Source organism: Dendrobates tinctorius, unplaced genomic scaffold (assembly GCF_039654945.1).
Source record: "Dendrobates tinctorius isolate UK_male_01 unplaced genomic scaffold, ASM3965494v1 ptg000070l, whole genome shotgun sequence".
NCBI lineage: Eukaryota > Metazoa > Chordata > Amphibia > Anura > Dendrobatidae > Dendrobates > Dendrobates tinctorius.
This window is the reverse complement of record NW_027361738.1, coordinates 74755904-74770445: the sequence shown is the minus strand read 5'-3', so window position 1 is coordinate 74770445 and position 14542 is coordinate 74755904. Positions and strand designations below refer to the sequence as shown.

Here is a 14542-nt window from a genome sequence, read left to right as displayed (position 1 = left end):
CGATATAATACGAACAGACGCGAGCTCCTCGGGGTGGGGGGCACACCTAAGGGGTCACGTGGCCCAGGGTTCCTGGACGCCTCAAGAGATGGGCGCATCTTCCAACCTGAGAGAACTGTGGGCAGTGAACAAGACCCTGAGCCACTTCATTCCCCTACTCAGGGGCCGCAATGTCCGGATCATGTCGGGCAACAAAGTAACAGTGGCGTACATCAATCACCAGGGGGGTACAAGATCACACTCCCTAATGAAGGCAGCCAGCAACGTTTTGTACAGAGCGGAACAGCACCTACACTCCCTAACAGCATTGCAGAAAATAGAGGCCGATTTCCTGAGCCGCAATACTCTGAGGCAAGGAGAATGGGCTCTAAATCGGTCAGTCTTTCAAAAAGTTATACAGTTTTAGGGAAACCATTGATAGACCTCTTTGCCAACAAAAACAACAAGCAAGTAGAGAGGTTTTGCTCACTAAACCCAAGGGAAAAACCATGGGCAGTGGACGCATTGCAGATTCCGTGGGACTTCAGACTAGCCTATGCGTTCCCCCCCCCCCCCCCCCCCAGTGGCCCTGATCCCAAGAGTAGTCAGAAAGATCAGGAACGATCAAGCCAGGGTGATCCTAATAGCCCCATTTTGGCCAAAAAGGCCCTGGTTCGCTCTGCTACGAATGATGTCCCTCTCAGATCCATGGGTTCTGCCAGAAATCCCAGACCTACTAGCTCAAGGTCCAATATTCCACGCTCAGGTCAAGGGATTCCATCTTACGGCGTGGAATTTGAAAGGTCGCTTCTAAGGGATAGAGGGTTCTCTCCCGGGTTGGTGGCCACTCTGCTAAATAGTAGGAAGCCGGTGACGACTAATATCTACGGCAGAACATGGAATAAATTCCTGCAATTCCTAGGTAAGCCGTTAGAACAAGAACCCCCGATTAGTGCCATCTTGGAATTTTTACAATCAGGATTGCAGCTGGGGTTAGCGGTAAACACTCTTAAAGTTCAAGTATCTGCACTAGGTGCGCTCTATAACTGCAACTTGGCAGCAAATAGATGGGTAGCCAGATTTATCAAATCCTGCCATAGGTCTAGGCCTAACCCAATACCGAGAATAGCCCCATGGGATTTAAACCTGGTACTAGAGGCCCTTACAAAAGAACCATATGAGCCTATTGTCATGATCCATGCTGGATCATGACAGATAAAATGCACTAGTAACCTTTTTTTTTTCCTTAAGCTGTGGTGCTTAAAGATAGTTTTGCCCCCGGTAGCCATTAGGGTCATTGCACTGTAGTGGTCATTTCCAACCATCCTTGGTGGAGGAAGGAGCTAGAGAGAGTTCCTTGCAGCGCAGTCAGAGTCTTGGTGTGGAAGGAGTCAGGGGATTTCCTTGCAGCTCTGACAGAGCTTGGTGGCAGCTATTCAGGAGGAAAGATGCATTCTGATGGTGGACTCTGTTGCTGGGAGCAAGAGCAACAGAGCATAGCTAAGTGGTGTTTCCCTGTCTGTATTTTTCCCTGGTGTGTATTAGTACAGCGGGGGGCCAGTGCCTGCACCACCCAGCTCCCTAGCAAGGAATAGGTGTAAGGTGTGCTAGGGTGACAGGTTCCGGCTCGGCGACAGGTGAGGAGCCTGTATAGGGGACGTTAGGAGTGTGAGGGACACTGACTCGGGAGTGCAGGAGGTCTCCACATCCCCGTTCCCTATCGCAGGGCCCACCGTTGTAACTGTTTCCCCTTCCCCCTTGTCTTGTTGTTTTAGTTACCGGCCTGCGGGTCGTGTCACACAGGACAGTTTTGCGTGCCGTGTCTTGTTTCAGTTACCGGTCTGCGGGTCGTGTCACACAGGACTGGTCCACGTGACACATATACCACAACTACCCATAAAATATCTTACCCTAAAAACGATCATTTTAGTGGCCCTTACATCAGCCCGTAGAGTAAGCGACTTGCAGGCTCTCTGTGAATCCACCCTATACACAAATTTTTCAGGACAGGGTGGTATTAAAAACGGACCCCGCTTATCTACCTAAGGTAGTATCAGATTTCCATCGAAGTCAGGAAATTATCCTTCCGCGAAAATCCAAAGAATCCAGGGGAGGAAAAATTCCATAATTTGGACATTAAGAGAGCCCTGCTAGAATATACACTCACTGGCCACTTTATTAGGTACACCTGTCCAACTGTGTGTTAAGACTTAATTTCTAATCAGCCAATCACATGGCGGCAACTCAGTGCATTTAGGCATGTAGACATGGTCAAGACAATCTCCTGCAGTTCAAACCGAGCATCAGTATGGGGAAGAAAGGTGATTTGAGTGCCTTTGAACGTGGCATGATTGTTGGTGAAAGAAGGGCTGGTCTGAGTATTTCAGAAACTGCTGATCTACTGGGATTTTCACGCACAACCATCTCTAGGGTTTACAGAGAATGGTCCGAAAAAGAAAAAAAATCCAGTGAGCGGCAGTTCTGTGGCCGGAAATGCCTTGTTGATGCCAGAGGTCAGAGGAGAATGGGCATACTGGTTCGAGCTGATAGAAAGGCAACAGTGACTCAAATTGCCACCCGTTACAACCAAGGTAGGCAGAAGAGCATCTCTGAACGCACAGTGCGTCGAACTTTGAGGCAGATGGGCTACAGCAGCAGAAGACCACACTGGGTACCACTCCTCTCAGCTAAGAACAGGCATCTGATGGCTACTTTCAGCAGGATAATGCGCCATGTCATAAAGCTCGAATCATCTCAGATTGGTTTCTTGAACATGACAATGAGTTCACTGTACTCAAATGGCCTCCTCAGTCACCAGATCTCAATCCAATAGAGCATCTTTGGGATGTGGTGGAACGGGAGATTCGCATCAGGGATGTGCAGCCGACAAATCTGCGCCAACTGTGTGATGCCATCATGTCAATATGGTCCAAAATCTCTGAGGAATGCTTCCAGCACCTTGTTGAATCTCTGCCACGAAGAATTGAGGCAGTTCTGAAGGCAAAAGGGGGTCCAACCCCTTACTAGCATGGTGTACCTAATAAAGTGGCCAGTGAGTGTATATATATGTCACTAGCCAGTGGAGGAGGTCCCAGTCCCTATTCAGGGTGACAGGAAAGGCTATGGGGTTTCAAAAGGGACTATTGCCAGATGGATTAGGGAGGCCATTAGTGTAGCCTACTCAGCTAGTGGTGTTCCGATTCCTGACGGCATCAAGGCTCATTCCACCAGAGCCGTGGCGACCTCCTGGGCTGAAAAGGCAGAGGTATCGATTGAACAAATTTGTAAGGCCGCTACCTGGGCTTCACCTTCAACCTTCTTTAAGCACTATAGATCAAACCTATCCTCCTTGGCTGACTTAACCTTTGGTAGAAGGGTGCTACAAGCGGTGATCCCTCCCTAAGGTGTTTTGAAGTCTCCAAAAATCTCTCAGGTGTGCTGTCATGGATGAAGGGAAAACCACCATGGTTACTTACCGGTAGCCGGTTTTACCGGTACCCATGACAGCACCCGTATATTCCCCCCCCCCCCCCCTTTTTCACCGTATGGGTGTGCACGATTATTAGGGTGCATTTGTGTGATGTGGTGTTGGATTAACATGTAACTAACTGGGAAGTCCTCTCATGCTCTGTAACCAACTGAAGCGGGGGAGAGGTGCCGCCCCTTATATCTCAGTAGGTTCCTGTCCTGGTGGGGCGGATCCCTCTCAGGTGTGCTGTCATGGGTTCCAGAAAAACCGGCTACCGTAAGTAACCATGGTGGGTTTTTTTTTTTGCTTTTGTTTTTAATATACCGTCTTCAACATTGAACTTGCTACACCAAGAAGGAAAGATAGACCTGTTAATGATCTGCAGATGATGAGAAAAATCTTGATTTACTCCGTATGGAGTATAAGATTAAAAAACGACCTTTTATGACCCAGAAGTTCCAGAGTTTTTCTTTTCCTCTGTTTTCACAGAGGGTTTTTTGTCCATTTTATACCAATGGCTTCTCTTGAGTCTATGGTTGTTGATTATGATTGGAATTCGTTGAGCCTTACTTCGGAGAGGAAAAGCCGTAAATTTAGATGCATAGATTTGTGACTAATTAGAGTAACTCGATGCGTTGTACCAGGGCCGGACTGAGACCAAAAAGGAACCCTGGCACAAAAAAAAAATTCACCAGCCCACATACAATGAATGTCCTCACCCAAATCGTAGAACACTGGCAGGTTGTGCCAACTTTTGCTTTAACACACACACACACACACACACACACACACACACACACGTATCACACAGCTCACACAAGTAGCTCACACACACCGCTCACATGTATCACACGCTGTATCACAGCTCACACACACAAGTAGCACACACAGCTCACGCTCACACACATATCACACAGCTCACACACACGTATCACACAGCTCACGCTCACACGTATCACACGCATGTATCGCACAGCTCACACACTCACATACACACAGCTCACACACATGTATCACAGCACACACAAAGTAGCTCACACGTATCACACATGTATCACACAGCACACACATGTAGCTCACACACGCATGCATCACAGCTCACACACATACACAGCTCACGTTCACACACACGCATGTATCACACAGCTCACACACGTATCACACAGCTCACACACAAGTAGCTCACACACAAGTAGCTCACACACAAGTAGCTCACACACGCATTGGTCACACACGCATTACATAGCTCATGCTCACACACACACACACACACACACACACACACACACACACACACACACACGTATTACACAGCTCACACACAAGTAGCTCACACAAAGCTCACACACGTATATCACATACACGTATCACACAGCTCACATACACAGCTCTCACACACACAGCTCACACACAAGTAGCTCACACATGCATGTATCACACACGCATGTATCACACAGCTCACACATCACACAGCTCACACACGCATCACACATACACACAGCCTCACATACACACTGCCACACACATGCACACAGCCACACACAGCCTCGCGCGCACGGGCGCAGCCTCGCGCGCACGCAGCCTCGCGCGCACGCAGCCTCGCGCACTCTTCTCTGGTGCAGGGGGAGGCTGGTGTCCATGTGCAGCTCTTCAGCTTCTCCTGCACACAGCAGGACAAGGCCGGGGTCAGACTAACCGACACAAAATACGGTCAGTATTTTACATGCGTAATACGGATGAATGGCCCCTAAACAGTGCTCCGTATGTCATCCGTAATCAAGGTGTGGTCGCGTATTTTGCGCATGCCAGCATCCGTATGTAATCCGTATGGCGAGATTTTCTCGCAGGTTTGCAAAGTGGACATATAATGGAGCCCTATGACAGAATAGATATAGACACATAGAATGCATATATATACATACATGTCATAGTGACATATATATATATATATATATATATATATATATATATATATATATATATATATATATATATATATATATATATATATATATATATATATATATGTATGTGTGTATTCTATGTGTCTATAGCTATTCTTTCGTTTCTTTATTAAACCTGTCAGTGTGCGTTTACTGTATCGCGCACTGAATTGCCGGCTTTGCTAAAAGACACCGGGTGCGTATTTCTCGCAGGTCACACGTCTGGTCCGTGTGTAATCCGTATTTTTTGCGCACCCATAGACTTGCATTGGCGTATTACGGCCGTAGTACGCTGACAATCGCAGCATACTGCGATTGGCACGGACCGTAGAATACGGATGAGAAATATACGGCTGGTGCGAGGTACCCCATAGAGAATCATTGGTCCTTGTCTAATGCGTGCTTTTAGCGCCTCTCACGCACCCGTATTCCTCGCCAGTGTGACCCCGGCCCAACAGGAGCTTTCATAGCGACGCCCCTGGAGGAGAGCAGAGAAGCGCCCCCTGCTTGCCTGCACTGACGAGGGCCGCGGCCACTGCGGCCCTTATCAGCGATGCACCAACAGGAGTGCGAACGCACACAGGGCCTAGTCAGAAGTTTTAAAGGGCCGGCGGCCCATTTTGTACTTCAGAGCCGCCGGCCCACCAGGAATTTGCCCGGTTCGCCAGATTATCAATCCGGGCCTGCGTTGTACCAATTTTTTAGATGTGGCATATCATAAATAGTTTTAAAATGTGCGTTTTTCCCTTTAAATCATTTGACCTGGTAGATTAGGGAGAAGCGCTGTGTGCTGCGCAGACATTGTGCTCGTTGATGGGCTTCCCATATGTCCATCTCTGAAGCATCTCTGAGCCTTTTGGCTGCGGTACATCTGGACGCTGCGCCCAGCATGTTATTTTGAGGTCAGTTCAAAAATAAAACTACTTTTTACTATGCGCAGCCTTCTGGTATTAAGAGGCCGAAATAAGGAACTTGTCTGACTCTCTCCCTAAGTGTCACGGGTCTGATGGAAAGACAGCTTCTCTTTGTACCGTGAATGGCGGATTGTGAATTGCCTGCTCGATGTGGTACGCGGGCTCTATACCAGATCATCATGTGAATGTCGTTGTGTTTTAAATTTATTTTTTTTTTAAGCAGAATCCTCTCAAAACATAATTTCAAAAGCTTCCAAAAATGGGTTTAAAATAACCCTTCAAAAATCACAAGATCTGAAAACCTTTTTTAAAAACTGCATTTCTCTTTAGACTAAGTTCACACTAGACTCTTTTTTGCTGTTTTTTAGCTTAATTTTCAGCTGCGTTTTACAGTACCAGCAAAGCCTGTGAGATGCAAGTGTTTTTGATGCAAATTTTGAAATCCAATCCACTCTAGAATACGGTAAATGGACAAATACAAGGATGAATAACAGAAGAATTCTTTGATCCGATATCTGTTCACAATTGTATGATGTGACCTCAGATTCCAGTTGTAGACATTTAAGATGTCGTGGTGATTCTTGCTTGTGCCTGAAATCTACCTCTGTTCATTTTTGGCGTGGATTTAATTTTCTGGCAAATGGACAATGCAATTTATCAGGAGCCATGTTGATTTTAATAAATTTGGCGCACCTTCTGCAGTTAGTAATTTTAATTTTCAAAACAAGTGTTAAAAATTAGATTTTTGAAGCAAGATATACAAAATATAAGGTTGTGACTTATGAGAAATCCATTGATGGCATGCTGACGTTATTGCCCATGAGAAATGCTACATCGGCGAGGTTTTTTTTTTTTTTTTTTTCTAAATCGCACATTTTTAATTAAAGCGTCAGCTAATCCTGACCTGCACCAATTTCCTGGGAAGTTTTGTAGCTGCTTGACCTGGAAGGCATGGTATAGAGTTTTGTGTTAATGAGAACCACATGTAGAATCCTTGCTGCATGTAAATGCCTGGTGCCCGGCGGTAATAAAAGCCCGGCTGTACCATGGAGGGGGTGTTATAAGGTATTCACTCTGACGAGACGACTAGAAGACGTCTGGGAATCCCGACTGCTACTTAATCTTGATGTGTTTTACAGGCTAAAAGCCTGTCCCAGAGCTGCATTATTTTTTGTGCACTTTTTATTGCCCGGGAATATTGTTGCAGCGCATAGTGTGTATATATATATATATATATATATATATATATATATATATATATATATATATATTCTCTCTGCTTCTACACTGCATGAGTATTTATTGTAATTTTTTTTTATTTTTTTTTTTTTTTAAACCTTCTAGAAATCTATTTCTAGAGTTCAATTAGAATCGCTCGTAAAATTTCATTTGGAAGCTAAAGACCAGCGTGACGGGCATAAGAGTTTACCTTTTTTTTTAATTTTTTTATTTTTGTTTGCTTTGCTTTTGGTTTATGGCCATACATAAGTGTGGTTTGTGGTTTTGATTCCCCAGATGTAAATTGTGGAGATTTGTACAGTTGGACCACAGGCTGTGCTAGTGCTGCTATTTCCACACATCCACTGCAAAGTGGATCTGATAATTGTATGCCTCTTGTATGCAAAAGTAATACATTTTACCTAGTCCAGCTTTGTTCAATTAATTTAGAACTGCCATAATGACTTCTGGACTGCCCACAGACTTTGTACGTCCTGGCAGACACAGCCAGACTCCCCACAGAGAAGGCAGACTTAAGGTACTGTCACACTTAGCGATGTACCAGCGATCCCGACCAGCGATATTACGCGGTCAGGATCGCTGGTACATCGCTAAGTGGTCGCTAGTGAGCTGCCACACAGGCAGATCTCACCAGCGACATCGCAGGGTCGGGGGTCGCTACTTACGTGTCAGACGAGGCGATGAAGACGTCCACGCGTCGCTCGTCGTCATAGCAGGAAGCCCAGCAGGAAGCTGACGATGAGAAACGGTCCAGTATCAGACATAGCGATATCGCTAGCAATATCGCTATAACGTCACAAAAACCAGTGACGTTATAGCGATATTGCTAGCGATATCGCTTAGTGTGACAGGCCCTTTAGTTTATTACCTTGTTTACCGTCCCGCTCTCTACATTCACTGCGCTGAACGAGCGATAAATACAGACTAGAAAGTATTGTAATTGCTTCCACCTATGGACCCTGTGATTGTAGGGTGTAGGCAGGGAACATGAGCTGCTGGGTCCTAGAAGACACTGTCTGCTCTGCTATTCAGGCAGTAAGCTGAAATTCCCCTGTAACTGAGGCTAATATAACAGCCCTTGTTACAGGGGAAATCTGCAATTATAAAAATGTTATGTTAAAATGCTTCCCAAAGGTCTTTTAAGACCTTATGGGGGTGGTCACAGTGTGTAAAATAAATTGAATAAAAAAAGCAAAAATGAAATGAAAAGAGCATAAAACAATTGAAAAATCATTGCAAGTCTAAATCACGGTTTATAAAACAAGTCCAACTAAATGGAACTAAGTGACAGATGGGATGAAAACACTGTCCATTAGGAGTTAGAATCTACAGAGAAGGGGGGGCAAATGTGGAAAACAAGGGACAGGGAGAAACCAATGGTGACCAATCAAGTCGTGACTGTGTATCTGATTGTATGTTTTGGATTGACTCCTCTGCGTCACAATTTTTTGTTTTTCTAGAGTAATCCACTTAAAGGGAATCTGTCACCCTTTTTTTTCAAATATAAGCTGCCGGCACCGACATCAGGGGCTTATCTACAGCATTCTTTTTTTTTTTTTTTTTTATCTTTCAGGTTACATCGGGGGCTATTACAGAATGCTGTAGATAAGCCCCTGATGACCGTGCCGGCAGCTCATATTTGAAAAAAGGGGTGACAGATTCCCTTTAAGGAAATGCTTGCTTTCTTTTATTTTGTTAAGCAGTCTTGACGTTTTGAAGCGTTTTCTTTTTCCTGCCTTGTGCACTGGAGCCTTTTGGCTCAGCAGTGCCAAGTTTTGAGCAGATTGCTGTGCCTATGTTACATCTTTTTTTCAGTTTGTGGCTAAAAGCTATGGAGGCTAAGGCTGTGTGCACACGCTGCGGATTAGGTGCGGATTCACCCACTCGGATTTTGTAAAATTGACATGTCAATTCTTTCTGCGGATTGAAAACCGCAGATAATCCGCGTGGAAAATTCCGCACCATCTGCATTGCGGTTTTTGATTCCCATAGGGAATCATGGTACTGTACACCACAGCAAAAACTGCTGCAGGTCCACAGCGGCCAAAACTGCTGCGGAACCGCAGCAAAATCCGCAGCGTGTGCACACAGCCTTAAAGAAGTAACCTGACCATCCTTTAGGCCGCTTACGCTTGGATGCCACCAATATCTTGTATATGAAATAAACTGCCATCAAAATTTTTAAAAATCTTCAAATCCCTCCAGAGGTTTCTTAGCATCTTCTGCTTAAAAAAACAAAGTGGGTACATCAACATCTAAACTGCATATTGTGGAAAGCCCAAGTAAGGTTGATGGAACTCCAGGGCAAAAAGTTTTTGTTTTTTTTGTGGGGACCCCTGCCTAAATCCCTATGCAGATACATACATGTAGCAGAGGTGACTGCATGAGCCATTAGCGGGTGCAAGAAGCCCTGGAACACACAAATACAGTATGGCATATTTACTGTAAGGCTTTTATAAGAAAACGGAAAGTATTGAATGAACATATAGGGTAATTAAAGAAGATATTTTTACTACTTGACCTTTGCCATTGAACCAGCATGTGCGTGGTCACAATTATCCAGATAATGTGCATATCATCCTTATAAGGAACGGATTCCTGTTTAGCTTTCTTTCCTCTTTACCAATTGTTTTTTTGCACAGTGTTTTCTTATTCATATTTTTTTTTTTTTTATCTAATGAGCAAATTTGAGACCTCTTGAAATGTGCCACATTGTCAAAAACACATTGACAATTGAGTATTACCGCGATTCTCTTTCTCTTTAGGGTGTGTACCTACACATTATGACATGATCTACACCGATAGGACACTGCAGGGAAATGCCCCATTAACTAGCATAATTGCAACACCCAACAGATGACACTGAGCTGTCTAACAAGTTTCTAACCTCACTCGAAAGCTGTATTCACATCTACACTGCTCATTACTGCTGTATGATGTCCTCCATGCTGCTGCTTCTGTCTGTGAGCAAACGGAGGGATAAGCACCAGGAATCTGTCATGTCTGTGCATGAAATTTTAGCAGCTAGTCTTTACCCTCTAGCTTAGAGGCTATTGCAAATAGAGCCTTCCGAGGGGAAAACTGGTAAAGTGTAGGTAGAAGGGACACAATGCCTAAAGGTGGAAGAATTCCTCATGTACACATACAGGACAGCTTCTTCTGAAAAGATACTTGAAAGTACATTTACCCTTTAAAATAGGATGCTGTAGAGTAGACATTGCCTCTAAGTAATGTACTTTCATTATTCATTGTATCTCTTCCAAATGGATTAGTAAATTCTGGGCAGGAGCGGTAATGGAGAAACTTCTTTCCATCGAGTAATTGACATAAATTGATGGACACAGGAAGTATCATGGCTGCTATTCATCAGATCATTAGACATTAAAATCAGTAGTTTTATATACATGAGGCCAGAATTAGATAATTGATATTTTGTACTGAAAGGATTCCCTACCTAAATGTATTTTTTTTTTTTTTTTTTTTTTTTTTTTTTTTTAAGAAAAATCTGATTACTAAGGCAGGCTGAAATGAGGAATGTCACGGCTTGACAGCTGCATCCTCTCCTTTATACAAATCTAAGTTGGTCGTGATTTAACAAAGCCTTTTGTGGCTTTGTGCTAATGATCGTCGCTTTTTTTTTTTTTTTTTTTTGCTGTAGTAATCAGATGTAAAAATATAAATAAATGCGTTTTATGTTCATCTAAGGAAACCCATTTTGAACTGCTCTAATTTTGCTGAAATCTTGCCCAAGTTTATTTGACCTGATGATTTCATGTTTGTGGTCCATACAGGGTCTCGCCTGCAGCCTCGGGTACACTTTGACAGGAGCGCCCTGGAACTCCCTGGAAATTCTACCTATAAAGATCTGAATGCATTTTTGACTGTTGCCAGCACTTCCTTGGAAGTGGAAAGTTTTCCTTATTTACAAGGGACCGATGGAAACTCATCAGGTAGGACATCTGCCAAACTCCTAATTAAATGTAGGGATGTGGACTGCCTTACCCTCATCCTACCCTTGGAGGCAACAGACGCGTGGTGTGAATAGTCGTGCGGTTTTATTAAGGTAACGTGTCTAATGTGACGTAATGTATTGTGGTGTACGGTATATAAGGTGTTGATACATAATGTGAGTATAGCATAGGATGGCATCAGATATAGAATATGGATAATAGGATTAGTATATAAGATAGGAAATGGTTAAGGATAGAACTATCCCAGTGGGTGGGCACTAGTGCTGGTGAAAGGGGTGCACTTCCTGGTTAGGTTTAGTGTCAGTTAGTGAAAGCCAAGTTCAGGTGGGGTGGGTTTCTAGGGGCAGCATGGGCCAACTGCTTGAGGCATTGTGAGGCCAAATGGAGATCTCTCATGGACTTTCCAACATCGTCTCGAGCAGGGCCGTGGAGTCAGTAAGCCAAACCACCAACTACTCAATATCCATGACACTGACTCCGACTCCACGACTCTGACTCCCTCATACAAGGGCTGTGGTGTCAGTAAGCCAAACCACCAACTACTCAATATCCATGACACTGACTCCGACTCCACGACTCTGACTCCCTCATACAAGGGCTGTGGTGTCAGTAAGCCAAACCACCAACTACTCAATATCCATGACACTGACTCCGACTCCACGACTCTGACTCCCTCATACAAGGGCTGTGGTGTCAGTAAGCCAAACCACCAACTACTCAATATCCATGACACTGACTCAGACTCCACGACTCTGACTCCCTCATACAAGGGCTGTGGTGTCAGTAAGCCAAACCACCAACTACTCAATATCCATGACACTGACTCCGACTCCACGACTCTGACTCCCTCATACAAGGGCTGTGGTGTCAGTAAGCCAAACCACCAACTACTCAATATCCATGACACTGACTCAGACTCCACGACTCTGACTCCCTCATACAAGGGCTGTGATGTCAGTAAGCCAAACCTCCAACTCTGACTCCTCAATTTCCATGACACTGACTCTGTCTCCACCAAAATGGACTCTGACTCCACAACTCAGCTCAGACTCCACAGCCCTGGGCTCGGGCCAGGTACCAAGGAGCAGGCCTGGTCTTCTGACATCACAAGGTCGGTGGACATGGAATTACTTGGGAGGCAGAAGGGGTGCACCATTGATCCTGCGTGTGCGAGTCTGAGACTTTATGCACTCCAGGCACAATGACATCACTACATCGCGCCTGCTGTGCTGAAGCCTCTATACGCACCTTGCACAGACTGGACCAGCGTGCTGGGGGAACAGGGTGAGGTGAGCAGTGTTTTGAGGTTTTTCTGTGAATGTATATGGCAAGGTGAAATGTCCAGGCAATAATAATGAATGAGGGGTCACTCACATGGAGTGGGACACTTGTACTGATCGAGGAGCCTCTGTAGATCATTATACTAAGTAGGGGCAGATGGGAGCCAGTCATACTCAATGGTGGGCTGATGGGGCAATTAGAATTGTTTCAGTGGGGCCCTGTGATTGCTATGTATGCCGCTAGTCCAATTTCCAGAGTTATCGGCATGGTAACACTACTTTTCTGTATTCTCTTTTTGGTCAACCTCGTCCAAATGAGTAAGTGTGAATTTGTACTCCTTCCAGATCTACACTTTGTAGAGTAGAGCTCAGTGCAAGAAGTGTTGACATGGGACACCTATTTTTCAGATAAATTACATTTCAGAAAATCGTTTTAACAAATTGTTGAAATGTCTTGTATATTTTCAATAAAGTGACTGGTCTGTCCAAATAAAATTAGAAAGTGTTATTCCGCTCCGGTTGCGTATTTTACGAGCACGGGGACGGATATGTGGAAATTGCTACTTGGAAGAGCTGCACTTAGTACAGAGTTGCCAGAAAGTCCAAGCCAAGCTCAAAATAATGAGCATGTTTAGTAGGTTAAGAAAGTAAATGAGTGATGAAGCTGACATATTGTGCGGCTGGACGAGACTTGGCAAGACGGGCAAGTGAAGTGTCATGTATGGTTCAGGGTAAAGCGCTCCAGGTGCGCCAGATGTGTCACCATTTTCCTGCTTAATCTGCAGTTTCTGCCTATGACGGACCATCGCCAAACATTTCACGTTGGCACTAATACTTTAATACTGTGCACAAGTGTGTGGTCATGCTTACTATTATTATTCTGCTATGTGTATGTTTTTCATAGGGAACAGAAGCCGCTTTGACCTCACCCCAGTCACTGCAGTCAGCATCCATTTATTTGGCAGTGATAAAACGGACATATTGGTTCAGGGTCCGATCTATGTGACTGTTCCGCTGTCGTCCCATAATAACCTTAAACATAATGCACATGTGCCCGCGTGGAGATTTGACCAATACCATGGTAAGATGCCTTACTGTATAATTTTGTGCATGTGTGGGGTTTTTGTGTTTTTTGCATGTTTCTGTGTAGAAGACTTAATGGGGAAGTTAGTCTAAAAAGAAAATCAACATGGACATAACTTACAGTGGCATGTAAAAGTTTGGGCAAGTTGAAAATGAAATGTTCTCTAAAATGCCTAGATTAAAGTTATATATCTTTTTCATCTTATACATTGCAAAAATTAAAATGGACCCAAGGCAAAAGTTTAAGTAATCTTTCAATTCTTATTTGAGGGATTTTGATCCTTTCTGCCTTTGGAAAATTCTTCCAGTTTTGTGAGATTCCTGGGTGTCTTGCATCCTCTGCTATTTTGAGGTCTGGCCACAGATTTTCAATGACGATCAGATCAGGGGACTGTGAGGCCCATTGTAAAACCTTCAGCTTGCGCCTTTTGAGGTCGTCTATTGTGGATTTTGATGTGTTTAGGATCATCCATTTGTAGAAGCCATCCTCTTTTCAACTTCAGCTTTTTTCAGATGATATGTTTGCGTCAAGGATTTGTTGAAATTTCATTGAATCCATTCTTCCCTCTACCCATGAAATGTTCCCCGTGCCATTGGCTGCAACACAACCCAAAGCATGATTGATCCACCCCGATGTTTAATGGTTCGCGAGATGTTCTTTTCC

At 44.4% G+C, this 14542-nt stretch overlaps 1 protein-coding gene across 1 annotated transcript in view; it reads left to right on the top strand.

Moving 5' to 3' along the window:
* FAM171A1 (family with sequence similarity 171 member A1) overlaps positions 1–14542 on the top strand; it is a 120917-nt gene that overhangs the window by 65102 nt on the left and 41273 nt on the right. Inside the window, exons 4-5 of the mRNA XM_073581927.1 lie at positions 11336–11494; positions 13700–13876. Coding sequence (XP_073438028.1) covers positions 11336–11494; positions 13700–13876 — 336 coding nt within the window. The remainder of the gene's footprint in view (positions 1–11335; positions 11495–13699; positions 13877–14542) is intronic.